General features: G+C 35.6%; 1 protein-coding gene across 6 annotated transcripts in view; it reads left to right on the top strand.

Moving 5' to 3' along the window:
* CNOT2 (CCR4-NOT transcription complex subunit 2) overlaps positions 1-21,513 on the top strand; it is an 80,392-nt gene that overhangs the window by 45,367 nt on the left and 13,512 nt on the right. For all 6 annotated transcript variants that reach the window (XM_039391324.1, XM_027721937.2, XM_039391323.1 and 3 more), the window contains 7 exons: positions 511-633; positions 11,137-11,203; positions 14,534-14,681; positions 15,295-15,477; positions 17,457-17,536; positions 18,672-18,797; positions 21,352-21,476. In XM_039391324.1, coding sequence (XP_039247258.1) covers positions 523-633; positions 11,137-11,203; positions 14,534-14,681; positions 15,295-15,477; positions 17,457-17,536; positions 18,672-18,797; positions 21,352-21,476 — 840 coding nt within the window. In that variant the 5' untranslated portion in view covers positions 511-522. The remainder of the gene's footprint in view (positions 1-510; positions 634-11,136; positions 11,204-14,533; positions 14,682-15,294; positions 15,478-17,456; positions 17,537-18,671; positions 18,798-21,351; positions 21,477-21,513) is intronic.

Genomic DNA, 21,513 nt, shown 5'->3' with positions numbered 1-21,513 from the left:
CTGCTTTTCCAAAGTTATGGTGATGAGATGTGGAAGTGATTTCACAGATTATTTTTTTTCTTCTCTATTTTATTTTGTTATTTATGTTAAGGTGGCTGAGCTCTAAAGAATGTGCCTTTATTTTCTTCTTTTAGATTGAAAGTGATTACCTTTGGAGAGGAAAACTGGAGAAATTTGCTCTTTCATTTTCTGACATTCTGTAATTTTAAATAAATTTGGTTGAAAGGTCACAGAACTCAGACAACCAACAAAAAAATACTCCTCCAAAAAATGAAACGTGTCCCCTCTACCCACTCCAGTTGTTTCTGGAATACGAATTTCTGTCGCATGAAAATCTCTCTTTCAAGAACCATTAAATTGTCAATATACAGAAAGGATTTTTAAGAGGCATTTTCAAATATTTAGAAAACAGGGGATTTTTAACAATTCTTATGTATATTTAAATATATATGCCAAGTATGTAGCAAACCAAATCATATATGGTATATAATTGTTTTTCTTCTTATTTAGGTGACAAACAGCATGTTTGGTGCTTCAAGGAAGAAGTTTGTAGAGGGGGTTGATGGTGACTACCATGATGAGAACATGTACTACAGCCAATCATCGATGTTCCCACATCGGTCAGAAAAAGATGTAAGTTGAATAAGCTTATTTTTTCTTCTTTCAGTAGTGAGGTAGTTTCAAGTACATGAAATATATGTGAAGAAAGGCTTTGTCTAGCTTTAAGCTGTACATGACTGTTTTCAGTGGCAAGTGCTTTTATTTCAGTGAATTTATATATGTAAACCTCAGCCATATGCTTACCAGCATTTTATTTTTTCATCTTGAAGAATTGTATTTGCAACTTTAATTGGGTTATTGATTATATCTTGTGCTTACATGCTGTGTCTACAAGGTTTTTGTTGTGGTTTTGCATTTTACATCTTCAGCTGTTTTTAGTTTCTGAAAATGCCTTGTGCAGCTTGTTTGCTGAAGTATTCTCAGTTAGGTATTCCTCCCATTTGTGATACCACAAAGTTATGAAACTAGTAATTTTTTCCCCTTGGTAATGCAATACTGTATGTTAGAACTGTGTTGACATTACTGAAGCTCTGCTTCTAACCAAAGATAAATAAATAGGGCAGTAACATATTCACTTTCATATGGAGTGGCATGTAGAAATACGTGGAAGACTTGAAAGTGTGACTTGAAGTTCATGTCACCTGAAGGTCAGTAATATAATCTATTGACAGGCTTGCTTTTAATATGTGTAGGCAATGTATTCTTTTTAATTAAAAAAGAATATATATCCTTTCAAACTTTCAAAAAGGTACAATTGCTTCAAGTCTGCCTCCAAGACATGTCTTGATAGACTTTGACCTATACAAACATAAGCATTTCCTATAGACCCTTAGCTGAATTTTAATCCAGATTTTCAAAGAGAAGGAAATAGATTTAGAGTAGAAGGCTTTTTGAAACAAAATGAACCCCCCCCAAAAAGGTGTAAATGGAGCTTTCTGATTCAGTTTCATAAATTAATTTGATAAGAAGTTTCAGGTGATCCAGCAAAGGATTAAAGTGTAATACGGTATAAAGAAAACTAAAGAGGCTGCTCTTTTCTGTTTATGTTGATTACATATGTGCATGTACCACAGATGGAATATTTATAATGTTGAACATACTTTCCTGTCTATGGTCACCGAGAGGTGCAGCTAGCACTCTCAAAAACAGTACACACTATTTCTCCAAAGTGATTCTTGGACATTAGGTCTACACTTTTAAATTTGATGCACTGGGGGAAAAATTGTTACGGTGTAGTAAGAAAGGCAGAGTGAGATAAATGCTGTGCATTACAGTGTACACAGTAAAAGCTGATGCTTGGCATGTTGTGTCCCAGCAAATGAGTGTTTTAGTTGCCTGCTTTTTCTGTAGGCAATGTTGCAGAAGTGGATCTTAGAATGGCACTTCAAGACAAGAAAGGTGGGTGTTCCAGACACCAGGAGTGACAAATGAGAAATCCTGAAAGCTTGTGGGAGAACTGGCCAAAAGGGGACATAGAAGCTGCTGTAGTTGTCAGAAGAGTAATGTTATTCCAACAGGAAATAGAAGAGTGTATTTGCAAAAGCCTTGTAAAATTTTATTTCCAAATCCTTTTTAAGGTTCCCCTCCAGCCCTGTAGCTTCACTGTTGACCATGACAGCTTTCTGAGTTTATGCTTATGAAATTTTAAACTGTTAAATGCTATTGTGATTTTTTAAAAGTTGATCAAAAGTGAATTTATGGTGGTAATATTGACTGTACACCTTTGATCACTCAGGTATAGCTAAATGTATATGCTATCTTACATGTTCCATTTGCTGTTTCATTTGGTTCACAGTAGATAGAAAGGTTGGAAAGGTGGTTATATTTTCTTTCCAACCAATTTTGCAGGTTTGAAAACCTTTTCCAGTTGAAAGTAACCATGTTTTCAAATAATCTTTCCACTAGAATTTTGTTAAAAATGTTCTGTATTTAAGAACACAATAAATAGATTGACTTTGTTCTTTGGATAACGGTATTGACAGACTAAAATAAAATTGCTCAGAATTTTGTCCAAATAAACTAATAAAGACTAATGTTCAAAACCTGGATCCAGTTTTATGAACACAAGGGGGGAAAATTCCAGCGTTCTAGATTTTGAAGCACTTTGAAGCTTTCTGTCTTCACATTTAATGTGGGGATAAAATAAAGCTAGAATAAATATGAGGGAAAGGAATAAATCGTTTTTATCTAAACAAGGTGCAGTTTTACTGTAATTTAAATTATTCCTCTTTTTTCAATTTCAGTTGAACATAGGGAATGGTGAAATCCTCTTAAAATTTAGAGTAAGGACTTGAAGCAAGCATGTTTGTAGAAACTTTAAAACCTGTTTTTTGCTTTACTTTTACAGTAGGGTTTCTGGCCTTTTGAAGAGGCATTGTGCTCAGATGGGGTTTAGTGATGACTTGTGCACTGGGTTTAACTGAGTTGTGTGCTTTTCAGCTTTCTACCTTGTTTTAACACAAAATGTGGAAGTTTCCAAATTATATTAGGAAATAATTTTCACTTACTAAGTGAAAAAAAAAAAAATCTAGAACCCATCTGAAAATGATGTGAAAAAGATATTTTATGCCTTTTAATAAACAATTTTCATAACACTTAGTGGTGTGGTATTTTTTTGACTTTTTACCTTGGCTAATTTGAATTGTAAAATAATTTCCTTCAAACAATTATAAAGTGAACTATGGGTGCTCAAGTGCTCTTCGAAACTTCAAAGACTTTTGCCAAGGACAAAGACATAGCAACAAATAGTTTAGGACATGTTACTTTTATTTCAGAGACTCAGTGTAGCTAAAAGCTTTCTTTTAACTTACCTGTTCACTAGAGAGTGCAGTTCCAGACAGGCAGGACTAATACGGTAGTTGAAATGGAAAAGTTGCATGTTACTCATGTGCACAAGTGCTTCCAAGATTGTACTGATGCTGATTGGATCTATTACTTTGGGCCCAAACTTACGGTTCCTTAGATGAGATTACATTGCTCAAACCATCTGATGCTTCCTTTTTACTAATTAAGTGGCTTTGCCTTGGATCATCACATACTTGCTGTGTGAAGTAGGGAAGTGGAACAGAGTGTGTCTGTGAATGCTCTGTCAATGAATTTTTGTTGTGCACTTGGTCAGTGCATGATAACCAGGTCAGTAATTCTTTGGCAAAGAAATTAGGTATTTTATAGAACTTTTAGAACGTGAAACAGGTTAAGAAAATAGTTTAACTTCTGGCTGGAAACAAGTGTGGTCCTTTTAATGTAAATTGACAAGATGATGCACTGTGTTGCCACAAAATAATTGCAGAGCTTATTTGTGGCCAATTTCAGCAACTTAATTGAGCTGTCTATGCGCTCAGCGAAATAATTTTCAGGACATGGGTACATGTATTTTTATTTGGATAGAGTGACAATGGTAGAAATCAGTAACTCAAGGCATTCGTATACTTTTGAATCTATAGTCATCAGTTGAGCAAAACAAAAATGACTGTGAGCTTGGAGAAAAGATTGGACCAATCCATTCTGAACTTTTTTGATTTCTCATATATGGGAATGTAATAAGGGCTGTACAAGATTTGACCAGTCTAGCCTAATCCACTGAGGATGCATACATGAGAATATGAGCTGCAGTCATAAATCTGACAGTAGACAGACATACCTTTTAATAAAGATCTGCCCAAATTATCAGGAAAAGTTAGATTTTTTTTCAGTTAATGCTTTTTCTGCATCTTGGCCCAGTGCTTTGCTGTTCATTTTCTTTTCCAGTTGCTCAACAGATTGTAAAATGCTTTCAGTAACATAGTAATATTTCTGATTTGCACTTTTAATTGGGACAAGTAAAATCTAGCCTGAAGATTAGATTTGCCTCATTGCAACTATTTATCTAGCTCCCTAACTGTAGAAAGTCTTCAGATATGGATATTGAGTACAGTGAAATGGGTTGTTGATTCTGGAAACCTTCTTTCCAGAAGTTTCTTCCATCTTGAGATAGTAGAAGCATGTCTGTGATGGATCAGATTCTGGTGTTCCTCTGTCATGAGGCAGTTTCATGAAGGCAGATGTCAGTGGTTTTGTCTTGTAATGGGCAGAGAGGTGGTGGTAAAACAAAGGATGGTCTGAGGTCTTTTGCTGTGATTCTATTAAACTGATTTATAGAACCTCTACTTAACTTTTACTGTATTTTGAAATGCACGGCCTTATAAAGAGAGGGTATTTTACACGAGATAAAACCATGAAACAAGGCTTAACTTACCATCAAATTGATATCCATAATCTTGCTAAGTTTGGGAAACTATTTGTATAAGAGTTTAATCAGTCTTCTGGAAACAGCCTTGGCTTTAGGTTTGCTGAACACCATGTTATTCCAGATGAATTGTTGGCTTTTTAATACTATTATTTTAGGATTCTAAGGAAACCTATGGTATCTTATTTCCCAAGGCTTCTTTCCTGGCGTTTGTCTTAGTCATTGCACAAGAGTTCGTTAGCTTAGTCATAATTTAACTTCAGATGCTTCACATGGAGTTGTAAGTATTTAAGAATTCCCACAAAACCCTCTTGAGTCAGGAGCAGTTGTTGCATTCACGCTAATGCTGGTTGGCTGAATAGAGGCACTGTACGTTAACGTACTTCGTAATAGTCTGAATAGTTTCGATCCATTTGTGGAAGGGAAAAAAATAAAGCTTATTTTGGGAAAGAAATAGATTAATGTCTTTAATTATAAATGGCAAATGAATATTTTCACATGCATTGCTTTGCACATAAACGTTCTTGTAATTTGACTGAATAGTGGGCTGCTTTGCCCTGCTTGCTTTGTGCAACAGAGCTTGGTCTTCTCTCTTTGAAGTGTGGTTCCAAAGCAAGAGAGTTGCTTTTTACCTTCCAGGAGAGTGATTAAACATTCCTTGCATCAATTAGTGAGTATACAATAAGTTTTTTTTTTAAAAAACCAATCAACCAACCAAAACCACAAAAACAAAACAAAAACCCCAAACAAAAATCAAACCAACAAAACCCCCCACAAACAAAAAAACCAAACAAAACCAAACAAGCTTTTAAATGGATGAAAATTGCAATGCCATTAATAACTAAAAATAGTTGGATAGGACTTGCAGGGGATGAGATTAGAAACTATTCAAGGAACTTTTTGTGTTTTAATTCAGTTCCCTTTGAGAGCCTATAGTCATTCTGCCTGTAGGTTGCATTTTTGTAAGAAAGTTACACAGTTTGATGAAAGAACAAAAAGTTTCAAATGCAAAATGCACCTTTTACTATCTTACCTATAAGTTTGTACCTGAATGGATTTATCAAATAAAACAATACATCATAAACTAATTTTGCTTAGAGATGAAAGTGGTTTTTATACTATTTCACACAGTTTGCAAGTAAATATCTGAATTTGAGTTAGTTCATATCACTTTACAATTTGAAATTATGTCACAAGGAAATTAATTTTACTGTTGATGACTGTATATCATTTTCACTATGTTGAGTTTGTATTTAGTTTTTTTACAGAATAGCTAAATTACTATGGTAGGTGTTCTTTACTTTTCTGTACTTCATCTTCACTTCATCTAAAAGCTTTATTTTACTGCATCTCCACTTAACAGTGTACAGTAGTTTTTATATGTCAGCTTTAGCTTTTGAAGCGGTGTCTTGGACTAGATTAATTCCGTGCATAAAATCATCTGCATTTTCTAGAACAGGGAGGTTATGGTTTCTTACCCAATAACTCAGTTCACTGAACATACTGTTTTGTAATATTGGTGGTTTATGGGCTCAGTGTGTGGGTGTTTTGTTTGGGTGGTGGTGGGGTTTGTTTGATTTTTGTTTGTTGTTTGTTTTTTACAGCTTATTTATAAAATATTTACTTTGTTGTCCTAGTTCTTAATTGCTTTGGCATTTTTTATAGCATCTTTCAACGAGTTTTCAGTAATCTTTTAGTTTATTAATACGCAATGTATCTACACAGGGAGAATTTGGTTTTGGAGTTTTACTTGGGTAGCCATGTTAACCTCATGTTAATAATGTTATTGTTATTCAAAAACAACATCTTGCCTCTAAGGTCTTGAGATATTGCTTCCATCACCAGTGTGTTCCTACCTCCTTGGGGATTCCCAAGTGCCACTGGAGGCAGAAGGTCAAAACCATAAATGATGAAATCTGAAAGACTAAATAAAATTTCATTTATTTTTTAGTATTGTATTTCATTTTATATTTCACAAATTATTTACATCAGTAATAATTTTCACTTGCAGATAATAAGCTGCATTTATAAGGCTTTCAAAATTTCTTCATTGATTTATGATGTTGAGATTTGGAAATATTTTCGGATATTTTCTTGCAACGTGGGAATTTTGCAAGCACTGTATTAGAAGGTGGTTTAAAGAGGAGGACTAATAACACTGTTAAAAAACTGGCAGACTCTAGAAAAATGTGTAATTTTATCTGTTATTTGTTGACTTGGTTTACTACTATTTTTTAGGTCAGTATAACACTTTCCTCTGAGGCTGTGGGTCGGATGTTATTAAATAGTGCAGCACAGATGACAGGTACCAGAAATAAAGTAGTGCAAATACAAAATGGTGCTGACGTTTGCACCCCTGAGAAATCCATCATATATCAGACCAGATACTACTCACAAGCTTGCTTATTAGAACCTGTTTTGTTTTTAGGAGTTGACTTTGTAGTGCTGGCTCGATGTATTTTAACTTCAGCTTGCCCTGCGTTTAAGAAAGTAGCTTTAGGCTGTAACTGCATAATGTAGCAGCCTGCACAGTACTGTTGCTTTGCCGAGTTTTCTTGGTGCCACCCTGCCAAGGTGTGCTACCGTGGCGGTGATGGTGATGGGCGGCTGTCTCCACGCTGAGAGGGGTCTTTGCTTGGAAGAGGCAGGATGCTGCAGTGCAGGGGAAAGCAGGAGCCTGCTCAGCCAGCTCTACTGTTGGACCTCCCTTCCACCGCCTCCCTCTGCTTTCAGGGAGGCTGCAACCTATGTTCGCCGGCCTCCTGAGGGGGCTGTGAAGTGCAGCAGTTTTTTCACAGTTCTAGCAAATTTAAGCAATTGCTGGTGCTTTTTTTTTCGAGATTGTTGACACTCTTAAGTGAATTTATTGCAGTAAACCCATTAAGAGTTAATGAAAGCAGTTACAGTAAAATCTCATTCAGCACTAAGGATAGGAAATTGCCTGATAGCCCGTTACAGCTTATTGATTTTTAGTATGGACCAGTCCAGAAAAATTGAGCCATCTGCTTGGATCATCAATTGGTTTGAGTTTAGATGCATAATCTTCCATTATCAGACTGTTTGAGACTTGTGAGTAAAATGATGTCCATGTCTTAGTTGACTGTTGTCAACTCAGTCTTTCAACCTGCCAGTACTGAGTGTTGGTCCTTCCCATATACTGGCAGAATAAAGTGCACCCGTCATGTTACACAAGGTCTTTTTTGCTTGGTTGTCTCTGTGCCCTGTGGGAGATGCAAGTCTCTGTCTCCTAAAAACATGTACAGGGAAAGCCAGTTGAAACAATCTGTCTAGTTCGGTCATACCAGGTTGGAATAGAAGCAGAAATGCCATGCTACTTTTACAACTGGGTTTTGTAAATGTTAACCGCTGGCAAGTCGATTTAGATTGTTACCATGATAATTCTGAGCATTTTTTCCCTAAGATTTGGACATAATTGGCTAAAGCTTAATAGGTTTTAACAACTAGAAGAGGCTTTAGTTACCTTAAGGCTTAGTCTGCTTTAGTTTTTATTAAGGTTATGACCTTTGTCTGTTGTAGACTAAAAGAAATTCAAGGCTGACTTCCAGCCACAGTTGCAAGTATGCTCTTGGAGAGTTGGTTATATTTTGTGTGTTGTGTGGCAAGTAGTCCAGCCAGGTGAAATAATGATTGCAAAATGCCAGAAGGAATGTTTTTAGTACTACTAACACTGTACCTTTTGAGTTGTCATTATCTTTGGTAGACCAAGTTTGAGTAGACTATATTAGTGACTCAGAGGCTGTGAATGCAAATCAAGGTCCTGGTAGCATAGGTTAAGGTTTTGGCGAATTTAGTTGTTTTTTTTTCTTGTTGATATAAGTTATATGGAAATAATAGAAAAACAAGACAATTTTAAACTGTTCCTTCCTACGACAAAAAAAAGTGTTTAATAAACTAGAGAGGGAATAATTGAGATATCCATACAGCATATTCCTTCTCCATGAGATTAGAGAAATGCTGCATTTAATTTGCCTGGAACAGATCCACAGCAATTGTTATTGATTTCTTCTTGAAGTTTGTTATCTTTGATGTTCTAAGTACATTATAACATTAAGACTAAGTTGTGAGACTTAGTGAATTTAATGCTTGGCCTTTATTATGGTTTTCTATAAAGGTTTCTCTACAAGTCATTTTGCAATTAACTTTTCATGTAAAAGTAAATGACACAATAGATGTGACCTACTTTGCAATGTTTCAAAAGAAAATCCTCTTTCTAATAAGCAGTGTTTAATAAATATTATTTTCCATTCCTTTTAACTGAATTTAAAAAATCAAGTAGTACTCAGTGTAGAAGAGGTGGGATTCATTTTCTCTCTTTCACATAACGTAGTGCCTCTAAGGGGTTTTCTAGTTGTTTTTATTAGTCCAAAGTAACATTACAAATGAAAGGTTTTTATGCTGAGGTTTTGTACCATCTTCTACTTACTACATCACATGCCATCACAGCAATTTTTGAAGTCCCTGAGCAGCTGTTCTTATGAGACCTTCTTTTTTGGCTTAGTTAATCTGTCCCAGAGTTAGTAGTAGTTTTTGACTGATGTTTCTATCTCAGTGTCTGGTTTGTTTGTTGGGGTTTTTTTTTCATTTTTTTGACTTGTGAGCCCTTATCATTGTCTCTGAAGGTATCTCATAACTTTTTGCTCTCGTTTTTTTCCCACAGAGTTACAATTTGCCACAACTTGCAACATATTTTAGGATTTTCAACTTGTCAGGCTTGAATATTGCTGTCTTTAACCTGGGCACTTTACTGTCTTAAAACTACTGTAGCAGCTTATTGTATCCATGTTTAATCAATTTGTCAGTTTGGGGGAAGAGTGCTTTTGAAATATGTCTCCCGAGTGTCCCCACTTCAGCATGCTTTGGTTTGCATTGCAGAGCAATCTTGGTGTGAGTGAATTTGATTCTTTCTGGATGAAAACAGGTTGGAAGAGGTGCTCCAGAAGTGCACCAGACATGTACCACTCACTAATGGGCATTCAGTCCATGGCATCAGGTGTTTCAGTCATGGCTAGCTCTAGTTAGAAATGCAGTAGCTATATTAGCTCAGAACCAACTTGTTTGTTTTACAAGTGCACTTGTCTTTGGCTGCATTACTTGCTGATGCAGATGTGGCCTGTGAACTTGGCTGTGAGTGCTGAGTTAGAGCCACTGGTAGTTTAATTTGAAGTGTTCTTTTTGTTCACAGTGAGTTCTTCACTAAGAAAGGAGATATCTGGTCTGGTTTGACACATTTTATAGGTTTGGGGGTTTTTTTGCAGAAAGTTTTTTGTCTTGCTCTTTCAAACCTCTTGTGTACACAAGTGTGGATGTTTGTTCCTGTAGTTGCTTACTTTCAAATATGAGCATTTTGTTGGAAATATGTGTGAGTATAATATATAGGAACATATATGAGTATATATATATATGAGAAATATGTGTGAGGAGATATTTCTGATACATTTTCTGATGGTCTACAGTAATTACATGCTGTAATTTCTTTTTTCGTGTTTCTGTATATATTTTAAAAAAATCATAAATACTTCGTGATTTACAGATATGAATGCTACTTTTGATGTTTAGTGACTTACCTGCATGTCTTGTTTCGCATTTTTACCATCTGGATTTGGCCCAAGTATAGACAACTAGCTGATTCAGTTTATAAGGTTTAGATTTTACATCTGTCTAGATGATACCAACAAAGCAATTTACACTTTATCACAGTAAAAGTTATTTTGATTTGAATTTTTTGCTCTCAAGTTGAAAAAAACACAGAATCACGTTATGTCTAAGAATCCAGACATTCCTTTCCATGAAACTATCTTAAAATTCAGTCCAAGTCCAGACTACTTAACTAAACAAGCAGACATTTGCCCATGTGTTAGTAAGTACAAGTAGCATGTTCTGTGGTGAACTGGATGGATTGGATCAACTAATAGCTCTTCTTGCTCCAAGAGACAATCAACTATACCTAATGTTGATTAACTACTAATCTGTTCTTTAAAGACGTCCAGAAATTGATGTTCCAGTACTTAACTGTCCTTAGGATCACAAAGTGGTTTTTTCCAAGTGTTCAGCTTATATATTCTGTTTCTCAAATGCAGTTATACTTTCCATTTCTGCAGCAGCACGGAGAATAGTTGATTCTTTTCCTCTTAGAACACTGATGTGTGTAATATACTGTTACAGGTGTTACTGTGCAGATATTTTTGGGAGTTTCTAAAATTTTTGATGACTTTGAAGGAGTTTTCAGTTGTTTTGGCTTTCTTGGCATAACATACTGTTGCAAACTTTCAGAGCAAGATAACACAGTATTTTTGTGTCTTTAATAGCCTTTTATTCTTCTTACATTGTAGATGCTGGCATCACCATCAACATCAGGTCAGCTGTCTCAGTTTGGGGCAAGTTTATACGGGCAACAAAGTAAGAATTCTTTTTATTGGTTATATGTTTATTTTATGCTAAATATGTTACAGTTGCACACTCTGGATAGAGAATATGCAGATGGCTTTGTTTTCTGGTGATTGTAAAAATGACAGTATGTCCCCTTATGTGCAATTATTTTAAATTTTTTTAAGATATATTTTTGCTTTGCTTAGTATGCATTTTTGCAGTGTTTAACGTGCAAAGTGTCGTATACTGACACTGTATAACTGTTAAATATCCAAATATAACCATGCTATAAAAAATGTCTGTGATTTAAGCATGATTCTCTGAAAGAAAACCTAAAGAAAGTGAGCTGGGCCAAAATGAGCCTAGTTCAGAAAAATATGTAAAGAATTGAAGGAAATTATACCTTAAATATAACTGATATTTCATGCTCTGCTGGAGCACATTGAATCTTGCGTATGTGCTTGGCAACTTGCATTTGGCAAAGATTTGGCCAGTAAGATTATTGCCTTCTACACCACTGTTTTTTTCTTTCCTGTACCTTGGAAGTTTCATCTGTATCTGCCAGTCTTGTGGACACTGTTGCAATAGAAGACCTATAGAGCAACAGTCACATGTAATGCTAACTTAGGGCCAGTGTTGAGAACTGAAGCTCCTTGTAGCTGAGAGGTGCATTCAGACAGTGACTCAGAATATCTGAGTTAGATACAGTTGTACAAGTAAAACTGGTTGTGAGCATCATCTCTCCTGTGTCACTGTGTGGTTTTGAATGTTTTCAGCTGTTTTGCCAAGTGCTTCTGACTCAGATTCTACGAAAAGGTGTCTTCAGAGTACTTGAGAGAGTCTGGCCTTTTTGTCTGGACAAACTAAAAGCTTTGTTTGCTAGATGCATGGCCTTCCCAATTTCTTTGAGCTTTCTTCAAATAGCTTCTTAAAAAATATAGTGGACTTTCTTTTTTGTTGGTTTCTTTTTTGTTGTAGGGTTTGTTTACTTATCTCAGTGGCCATTGATGAGTGACTATGTATTATAAATTGGCATTTGATTATGCTACTGGGATTTATATGAGCAGCTTCTAGCCAGTCCAAGAGTCCTGTTTGTGTCTTGTCTTTTGGGTCCTGATTCTGGCACAATTGAATCTTTCAAACTTAACTGTCTACAGATACTGAAATAGTTTATTCATTCTATTTGTCAGTTATTTGTTGTTTATTTTTAAGGTCAACTTTTTTCATCAACTTAGTTGTTCATAGAGTTGGTTGTGGTGCCTAGGATGTAATCTCTAACAAGGAGGCATACATAGCCAAAACCTTAAAAGTAAATATTATCAGAAGTCAATTTCTACCAAATCTTGAGGAAAAGCAACAAGAAACTTCTGTGTTGAAGTCATGCTTATGATTAAAATACTTTTTTAGGAAAAACAAAGCTGATAATGGCTATGCGCTTTTAGTGATTGGTAGCTGTCAGTCATTAAGCAAGATGCCATGTTATAAAGTTAATGTAATTTAGACATAAAATTAGGAAGTTGGCCATTTCATTGATCAGCCTCCAGTATTATAGCCCATATAGATCTCTTGTCTCAATTAGAAAACTGGAAAAAATAAGAAAAAAGTAGGGCATTTTCTCAGTGACTATTTCAACTGCCCCTTCTTGCCAGGAATATAGTTCTACTTCGCTGTAACATCCTTAATCATTAAAAATTCTAGTTTAAAGAAAACCAACAAGAAGAAATAACCATCAGTGTAAAACTGGCTTTGCTAAAACAAATGCTTGCACAAAATTAACTTGAATGTTGTAATTGTGGTTTTTTGGTGTGCTGTATCTAGTTTAAAAGTGTATGTATTTTTTCATACCATTTTATTTTTAAAATTCCATGTAATTGTTAATCATTGTGAAATATTATTTATAATATATATTTATGCTCATTGTCATTATTCTGATGCAGTAAATTGCCAAAATATTTACAGTGAACACTTTGATATATTTTAATGATGTGTTAGGATGCTTGTTATAGCAAGTTACACTAGCTCTTAATCTGAATGTATAGAGACAGATTTGAGTGTTATAAACACTTCGAGTTTTGTTGCAAACTTTTTGGGTTGTAAATTGTAGGATAGGGCACAGACACCAGTTCTTTAAGTGTGAGAGCTAAATGACTGGGAGGTTTCTTCAGACCTTGTCTTGATAATAATTTGAGCATATGCTATGTCTGTCTTTTGCATTCTTAGTATTTAATCACATTATACAATGGCATATTCAGCTCTTCTGCAGTGGCGATCTACCATGGGAGAGTGCTGATACATCATAATTTTCTTTTGTTTGGTCTGCAAGATAAGGTTTTGAGTTCTGTGAGTCTACCTCAGCAGCCTTGTGCCAAAGCAATAGGAACTGTCACTTACAGTTATTGCATTTTATATGCTAAGTTTGTTCCTATTGCTGTGCTGCACTAAATGACTTTTATTTGTCTTTGAGCATAATTCTGGAACTTCATAAACACAGAAAAGTGCTGTGAGAATGATGAGGAACTTCATAAACCTTTTGAACATTTTGGGACAGGGCAGTAACTGGTTATCTTCTGCTCTTCTAAATTGAAGTAACTTATTTTTTTACCTTACTGAAAAAAGTGTGAAAAAAAGCTTGCATTATTCTGTCACACAGTTGTTTGTATAGAAAATACTTTTGATCACAATGTTAAAAACTCTTCTGTATGTTTCTAAATGCAAATAGAGGGCATTTAAAATTCTGCTTGCTTTCTTTTCTCAAAAGGTCAAACTTGACTTGATCATGGACACTGAAGTACTGTTGCCATAAAGAAACAACTTAAACTGTAGAGAGAATTGGCCTAAAATGTTGCTTTCGTTGTCCTGAAAACAATGTTACTGTTAAGTAAATATCCATCACTTTCTTTTTTTTATTAAAGATTTGCTTAATTTTTAGCAAGACAAATCGGTGTTCTAAATACTGACCAAATATATATACCAGTTAACATATTTCTTGAGTGCAGTTGCTAATTTTCCCAAAATGCTGCCTTTCTATGAGATAATTTATAGATTTTCATGTCTCATAAAAAACCTCAAAACTCAACCCTTCATCTACAGTATACATCTCAAAGGAAACAAAATTTTGTTAGCGACTTCGAATACAGAAATTCCTCAAAGAGCCTGTCTAAGTTAAAGAGAAATGGGGCTGAATTTGATAATTAGACATCTACTATGCAGACAAGGACTTAGTTTTTGCACTGCACTTTCCTTCAGTCTTTACACTTTTTGGTATGTTGTCAGCATAAATTGTTTCCATCTACACCTGATGGAGAAGACTTTGTTCCTGATTGCTCTGTATCTCCACCCCTCTGAATTTTTTTTCAATAGGTGCACTAGGCCTTCCAATGAGGGGAATGAGCAACAATACCCCTCAGTTAAATCGCAGCTTATCACAAGGCACTCAGTTACCGAGCCACGTAACGCCAACAACAGGGGTACCAACAATGTCACTTCACACGCCTCCATCTCCGAGCAGGTATTTATTGATAGCCAATATTTCTGCGATTGTGTCTTTTTGCAGAGCTCTTGTTAAATGGTCTGCATATTTTGCCTCACCTACTTTACAGTCTGATAAAAAAGAAGAAAAGTAGTTTCTTATGGACCACTGCCTGTGTTAGGGAAATAATACAGTAAAATAGTAAGGATTTACTGTAAGACATTATTTGATTTTTGTATATAAAGGACAAATTGCTGGCAAATTCTGCTTCAGAATGTAAGAGGTTGTTATTTGATTGTTCAGGTAAATGTACAGTTAAAATTTTTATAGGATGCCATACACTGTAAGAATATTAAGATAGTGGGTCTGAAGCTCTCATTAAAAAAGGAGTTGTAACACCTTTTCGTATTTATAATATTTAAGTATTTATCTAAACTTGACCAAGGACTTGATTAGTATGTAAAGGGTCATCTGGTATTTCTGAAGAAATCCAGAACTGCATTAATTATAGAGAGTAATCCAAACATGCCGTTTGGTCACTAAGTGCAAATTAAATTGCAACAGCTCAGAGTCCATCCTACATTAGTAATACAAATGAGTAGCCAAATACTGTTGTACAGATTCATCTCTGTGGATGGTTTTTCTCTTTCAGGGGGATATTGCCTATGAATCCTAGGAATATGATGAACCACTCCCAGGTTGGTCAGGGCATTGGAATTCCCAGCAGGACAAACAGCATGAGCAGTTCAGGGTTAGGCAGCCCCAACAGAAGCTCTCCAAGCATAATATGTATGCCAAAGCAGCAACCCTCTCGACAACCTTTTACTGTGAACAGGTAAGGCTCTTTAGTTGGACCATCCCTGTAGAGCCATGTACATGCTAATCAGGAAATGTAATTTTTATCCATTAGAATAAGTCTCAAAAACTGCTTCGTGTGTTCATTAGGCTTCAGCTGTGTTTTGGTGCTATGTTTATGCTTTCTTCATACTGATAAACTTGTTGTAAGTGCTGTCTTAGTTCTAATTATTTAATGTGTGTAGTCACAGCTTTGCATGGCTGGCTGCTTTGTTCCATGACCTCATGATCGCTGTGCTCCCGGTTTTGTCCTTTTTCTCCCTTCAGGCCCCTCCTTAGGGGAGTTGCTCTTAGAGGAGCACAAACATGCTAATGCAGTCAGGTGCCATCTCTAACCCAATATAGTATTTTATAAAATAGATAAAGGAAGGTGAAAGCTAATGTCACAGTTATCTGAATCTTAATCAGGCTACTTAGTTTTGTAGTTTCACACTGATATAGGCATACAGATGCTTTTCTCAATGATCACAGCACTAGCGATTTGGTGGTAGCAGTTTATGTTCTTGGACTCCGAGAAGACTTTGTGTCTTGCCTCTGATTACATAGAATATGCCTTTTCTATCCTGTATAGTGTCAAGTAGAGGAGAGGATAATTTTAAAAGATAATATCATATTTTAAAGTGTTTTTGAAATTTGAGATCTCAGAAGGTTGAAGTAGTAACATACTTAAAAACTCTACATGCAGAGGACAATAATATTGGATATTGATACATGTATAGAAATTATGCGTTTAAATTTCATTCAGCTGTAGAGAAAATAATGAAATCCCTGTCCGTAGGAGCATTTGAATTAAAATCCTCATCTTTCACTGTTTCATTGTATATCTCACTTTCAAGAAGCTACAGTTTTTACAAGTTGAAAAGGAAATATCTCTGGAACAATGACAGGTTCTTATTCTACAGTTTATTAGGCTACAGAAGTATAGTAGTAGTACAATATCCAATTGCTAATAGATATATTTAGCAAAATTTTGAAATCATTATTGGGAAAAAGTTTATGGTGTTTGCTTGTCAGGTGCATGAATTATGTGACTTCCAAGAAGTGTTTTCTGAATAGTTGCTTAGTTGGAGCATTGAAAATTTTTAGGTTAGGTTTTTGAACATGAAGCAATTAAGGGTATTTCAAATTAGAGTGAAATGCTTCAGATTTGTAACTGTGTAAAAAGTTGCTGTGATTTCCACTAGGAAAGCGTTTATTTATTTTTTTTTAATGGAAATTTCTAAAATATCAACTTTCATCCTGTTACGGGGGAAAAGTGAATGTCATGATTTCCCACTGGGCAGACATTCAGAATTTTACTCAGCTGGGGGCCTACCTTTGAGCTTCTCAACATCTCCAGCTCTCATGGAATGAAGCAGATTATTTGCGGGGTTGTCTTTCCAACCACACTAGACCTATATGATATTTAGATGTTTTCAGGTATTTTTGCCTGACTGTATGAAACTTTAGCTTGTGTCCTCTTATGACAGAGACTGTCCCTATGCTCGTAGTAATGCCGTGTGTACCTGGTGGTGATTGCACACCTTAATCGTTCAGATTGTGAATGAGTCGTGACAAACTTGATCACTTTCATGATCCGGTTTCCCACCTGCAAATGAATGAATTACAGTCTGACTTTTAACTACTGCATTTACTGCTGCTTCATTTTTCTGTATGAAATTATTGAGTAACGATTGTGTTTGTCATAACCTGTTGGTTGACAGATATCTTAAGACATGGTGGCTATTAAAAAACGGAGCTATTTTGAAGTCATTCTAGTTGACTTGATTGACTCTGCTGCTCAGAGTTTTCAGAAGTATAAAGGAAAATAATTAAAACCTGAGTTTAGGATAATATGGGTTGCTTAAACTTGAAATAATTTAAATGTCTAAGGGGTTTTTTTTGCCCCCTTAATACCTTCCACTGGAAATTAAAACGTACGTATACCCTTTTGTCTGACTTCCTGAATTTTTTTCACAGTATGTCTGGATTTGGGATGAACAGAAATCAGGCATTTGGAATGAATAACTCCTTATCAAGTAACATTTTTAATGGAACGGGTGAGTTTACTCTGTTTAATGTTGATCTTAAACTACAGTAGAGATTTTTTTTTACTAAATAAGTCTCATTGAAAAAACTTTGTTCTGTTGGAGTGCAACTTTCTTATAATTTTCAGTTGTTCCATAGAAATGCTGCTCCAAGAGCAGCGCTAGCAAATTGTTACTACTTCATAGCAGTGGATTTTAAAACTTTTGAAGACAAAGTACTCTGTAGTATACTCGCTGTACTTCACGTGGTTATAGATTATACCTCGTTGGTTAGAAATGCAGAATAGCTCATGGAATTGAGAAGGACCTCAGAGAAGAAAAGATTTATCCATTTTCTGTGAAAACATTAGATACATAAAACCAGTGGAAAAGCATTTTTTTTTTTTAAATCTCAAGCTCCTTTTGAACAGCTGGCTTATGTATTCCTTTCAGTCAGTTGTTTCAGTTGTGATTTTTCTCTGGGAATTACTTGAATTACTTAAATTCACCTGAATTTAATGAACTAGAGAGTGGAAAATATCCTTAGGTTCATGTGTGCTGATGTTTCTGTAGGTGGTTGCACATATGAAGCAACCTGAGGTGCTGGTGACATCACAAGAGTGGAAGGATTTGAGCATTCCCTAGGACATTGTGACGTTTTTGTAGAGCTGCAGCTCTGGCCTCACCCATGTAGTATTTTCTGCTGCAAATGAAAAAGTGTTCCCATGTAACTTGCACTGCATTGACTCTTCAGCTGCTTCAGCTTTGTCTTACTTTGTCTAAGGACAATAGAACTCTTTGATGCTGCTGCTAATATGGGTTATTCTCTCAAATTTCTTCTTGATAGCTCTTCAAATTTAAAACAGGCCACCTATACTAGTACTGTAATTTTGATCGTCTACCTGTATTTTACGTGTGCAATCTTTAATTCAAAAGGAGTAGACCTTGTTACTAAATGCTGTTGACTAGCTATTATTTAAAAGCAAACCTCAAACATCTTGGTACTCTTTAGGCAAGTCTTGTAACACAAAGGCTGTAGTTATTTGTGATAATAATAGTACAAGAAAAAAGACTAACTTAAAAAGATATGTCCTACATTTATCTTGCACATAATGAAGTCTTTGAGCAAAGTATGTAAGCAAATTAAAAATATCTGTTTTTATTGTAGATGGAAGTGAAAATGTGACAGGACTGGACCTCTCAGATTTTCCAGCACTAGCAGACAGAAACAGAAGGGAAGGAAGTGGCAATCCAACTCCATTAATAAACCCTTTAGCTGGAAGGGCACCCTATGGTAAGACTATACTGAAAGCTCTTTGAATGAAATAGGTATTTGCTTAATTCAGCTTTTGCTGTTCATAAGACAATAGGTAGTCTTTTCAAAAATGCCAGATGTGTGAGCTCCTAAGACTCATTTAAAAAAAGAAATAATTAATATTACAGTGATTGGAGACTCCCCGTTGTAAGTATCAGAATTCGTACGCTCTAGTTTTACTGTCAGTAGAGATTGTTGGGTATTTTGGTCTGTCCGGTATGATTACTCTGAGGCTGCTCGCTCGAGGTATTTCTTAGGTAACAGGTTTTATTCAAATTGCAAGAGCTGTTGATGTCTGAGTAATAAGTTACAGGAATAGTATTTGAATAGTAGAGATGTTACTGTGTAAAAAGTCAGCAGTTGTAAACATACTGTATATTTTTGCTGTTTATTAATAGTATTTGCTGTAGTACTGTTCACCGTCACTCTTATGACAAACATCAAATTTCAAAAAAAATAACCTGTAAGCGTCAACTACTATCAGTCAGATTCCAAGTAGGTATCTTATATAGTTCTGACTGAACAACTTAAAAAACAATAAAAGGAGAAAACTTTAGGTGGATACAAATCTTATTAATTGGGTCTTGAAAAAATTCAGGTAAGCTTAGTGTGAGGCACAAAACTTTTTTTTTGTTACTGCTTTAGTAGATTTTGTCATGCACGTTGCATCAGCTACTCTGAAAAGTTGCTTTTATAAAGTTGCTATTTTTGTGATACTTGTCAAATTTTTAACCAAAAATAACTTAGTGTTTTCTAACTATAAAAGCTGGTGTTTTTCAGAGATAGCTCAAACTGTGGTTGGAGATAATATATACCGCATTATCAACAGAAAGTAGCCTCATGGATTTGGCATAACCAGGCCCTCTGTGTAAGATAACTGTGAGAAAGAACCAAACAAGTTAAACTCGCCTGTGCCAAACACAGGGAAAAGTCACTTCCCCAAACAAAGACACTCAAAACTCAGACCAAGAGTGGAGACCTAATACAGCTTGCATGAAATTTTGTCCATTGTAGAATCATAGAATGATTCTATGATTCCAAACCTTCCTTGGTTTGGAAGGGACCTTAAAGGTCATCTAGTTCCAACTCTGAAAGAAAAGACATTATATGAAAAAATGATAGAAGGTAGGAGGGAGATCCAGATGTACTTCCAGCATGGATCTGGAGTTCAGCGCTCGACAGCACTGCAGCATAAAAAAAATCCCCTGTAATTGCTCTCATGCTTACACCATTTCCCCATTTTGGTGCTAGCATAGCCGTTTGCCCAACTGTATGGTGAACCACGAAAGAAAGTTCTCTGTTTGAAGAGTTATCTTGAGCTGCTTAACGCAGGGGATGCATATGGAGGTAGAAACAATCCAGAAAAGGAGGTGTGAGATGCACTGGATGCTGTCTTCCAAGACAAAAATGGAGAGCAGTTTTGGTTGTGGACAAGAAAAGAAGGTTTGAAACGGAGCAGAGACATACTTTCTTCATGCTTGGTTATTCAGGAAAATTATACTTCAAATAACTTTTAGATAGAATAAAAATATTCATTAAAGTTAATTCATTATCAGGTTTATTTATCCAGTGGAAGACATTGTAATAACTCTGGATGAAAAGGCTGGACAGCAGAAACAAGATTAACTCAGTGTTGTTCTTTTTTTTTAAATAAAGGAACTTTGACCTCTAACTTCAGAATAGTCATATATAGTCATCTACTGAACCATTTTAGATCCTATACATCTACTAAGAACCTTTGAAAAATAGGCCCTAGACTTCCTTCTGTTTTCTGTTCCTCTGTTGCAGTGTTCTTTGCAACCAAATCGCTGTATTACTTCTCTGTGTCTAGAAAAGTCTTTGCTCTTGGGTGCATTGTGTGGGAACTTGGTTTGGTTTGGTTTGGTTTGAACTGGCATAAAGGGGAAAAAAAACAAACCACATTGCCTTTTTGCTTTTCAGTAGTCAGAATCCAAATTCCAGTGTGACTGGCCTGCTCTTTTGAAATTAGGGTCAGAGCACTGAGAGTTGCAGGCTAAATGTTCTCAGTTTTCATGCTGAAAGTAGGAGTTGTTCTTACGTCACAGGCAAGTATTTAATTCGTGACATGTTCTGTTGCAAGTTAGCTGGGCGTACTTTGAGAATACATGCTTCTGAAGAGATTATGCTACAAAATTCTTCATGCAATTAGGGGATGGAGGAAAAACATATTATACTCTTAAAAGAGTACATCCTTCATCAGTGGATTTACCTGACTACAGCTTTAATAATGCCTGTAAAGATTATTTGATTATTTAGATGTGCAAAACAAGGTGGCAGTGGATGTATTTGAATTTAATCCATAGTGTTTCTCAGCTCACACCTGAATAAAAGGCTTTAGTCTAATGTGTGAGGATGTTTTCAATGAGTATGCTTTGTTTTGCTCTACCTGGTTTTTTAAAAGTCATCGCTTTACAGCTTGAGCATAGTGAAAATGGACAGTGAGCAAGATCAGCAGCAGAAGTCTTTACTTAGCGGTTGTTTAATGTTATTCCTGCTTGCATTTTGATGATAGTTGGAATGGTAACAAAACCAGCAAGTGAGCAGTCCCAGGACTTTTCAATACACAATGAAGATTTTCCAGCATTACCAGGCTCCAGCTACAAAGACCCAACATCAAGTAATGATGACAATAAATCTGTAAGTAAACCCTTAATCTTCTCTGTTTTAGTGTTCA

The sequence above is a fragment of the Pipra filicauda genome, unplaced genomic scaffold, assembly GCF_003945595.2.
Source record: "Pipra filicauda isolate LSUMZ 115617 unplaced genomic scaffold, ASM394559v2 scaffold93_size3172892_pilon, whole genome shotgun sequence".
Lineage (NCBI taxonomy): Eukaryota > Metazoa > Chordata > Aves > Passeriformes > Pipridae > Pipra > Pipra filicauda.
The sequence above is the reverse complement of the archived record's forward strand: the minus strand, read 5'-3'. Positions and strand labels throughout refer to the sequence as shown.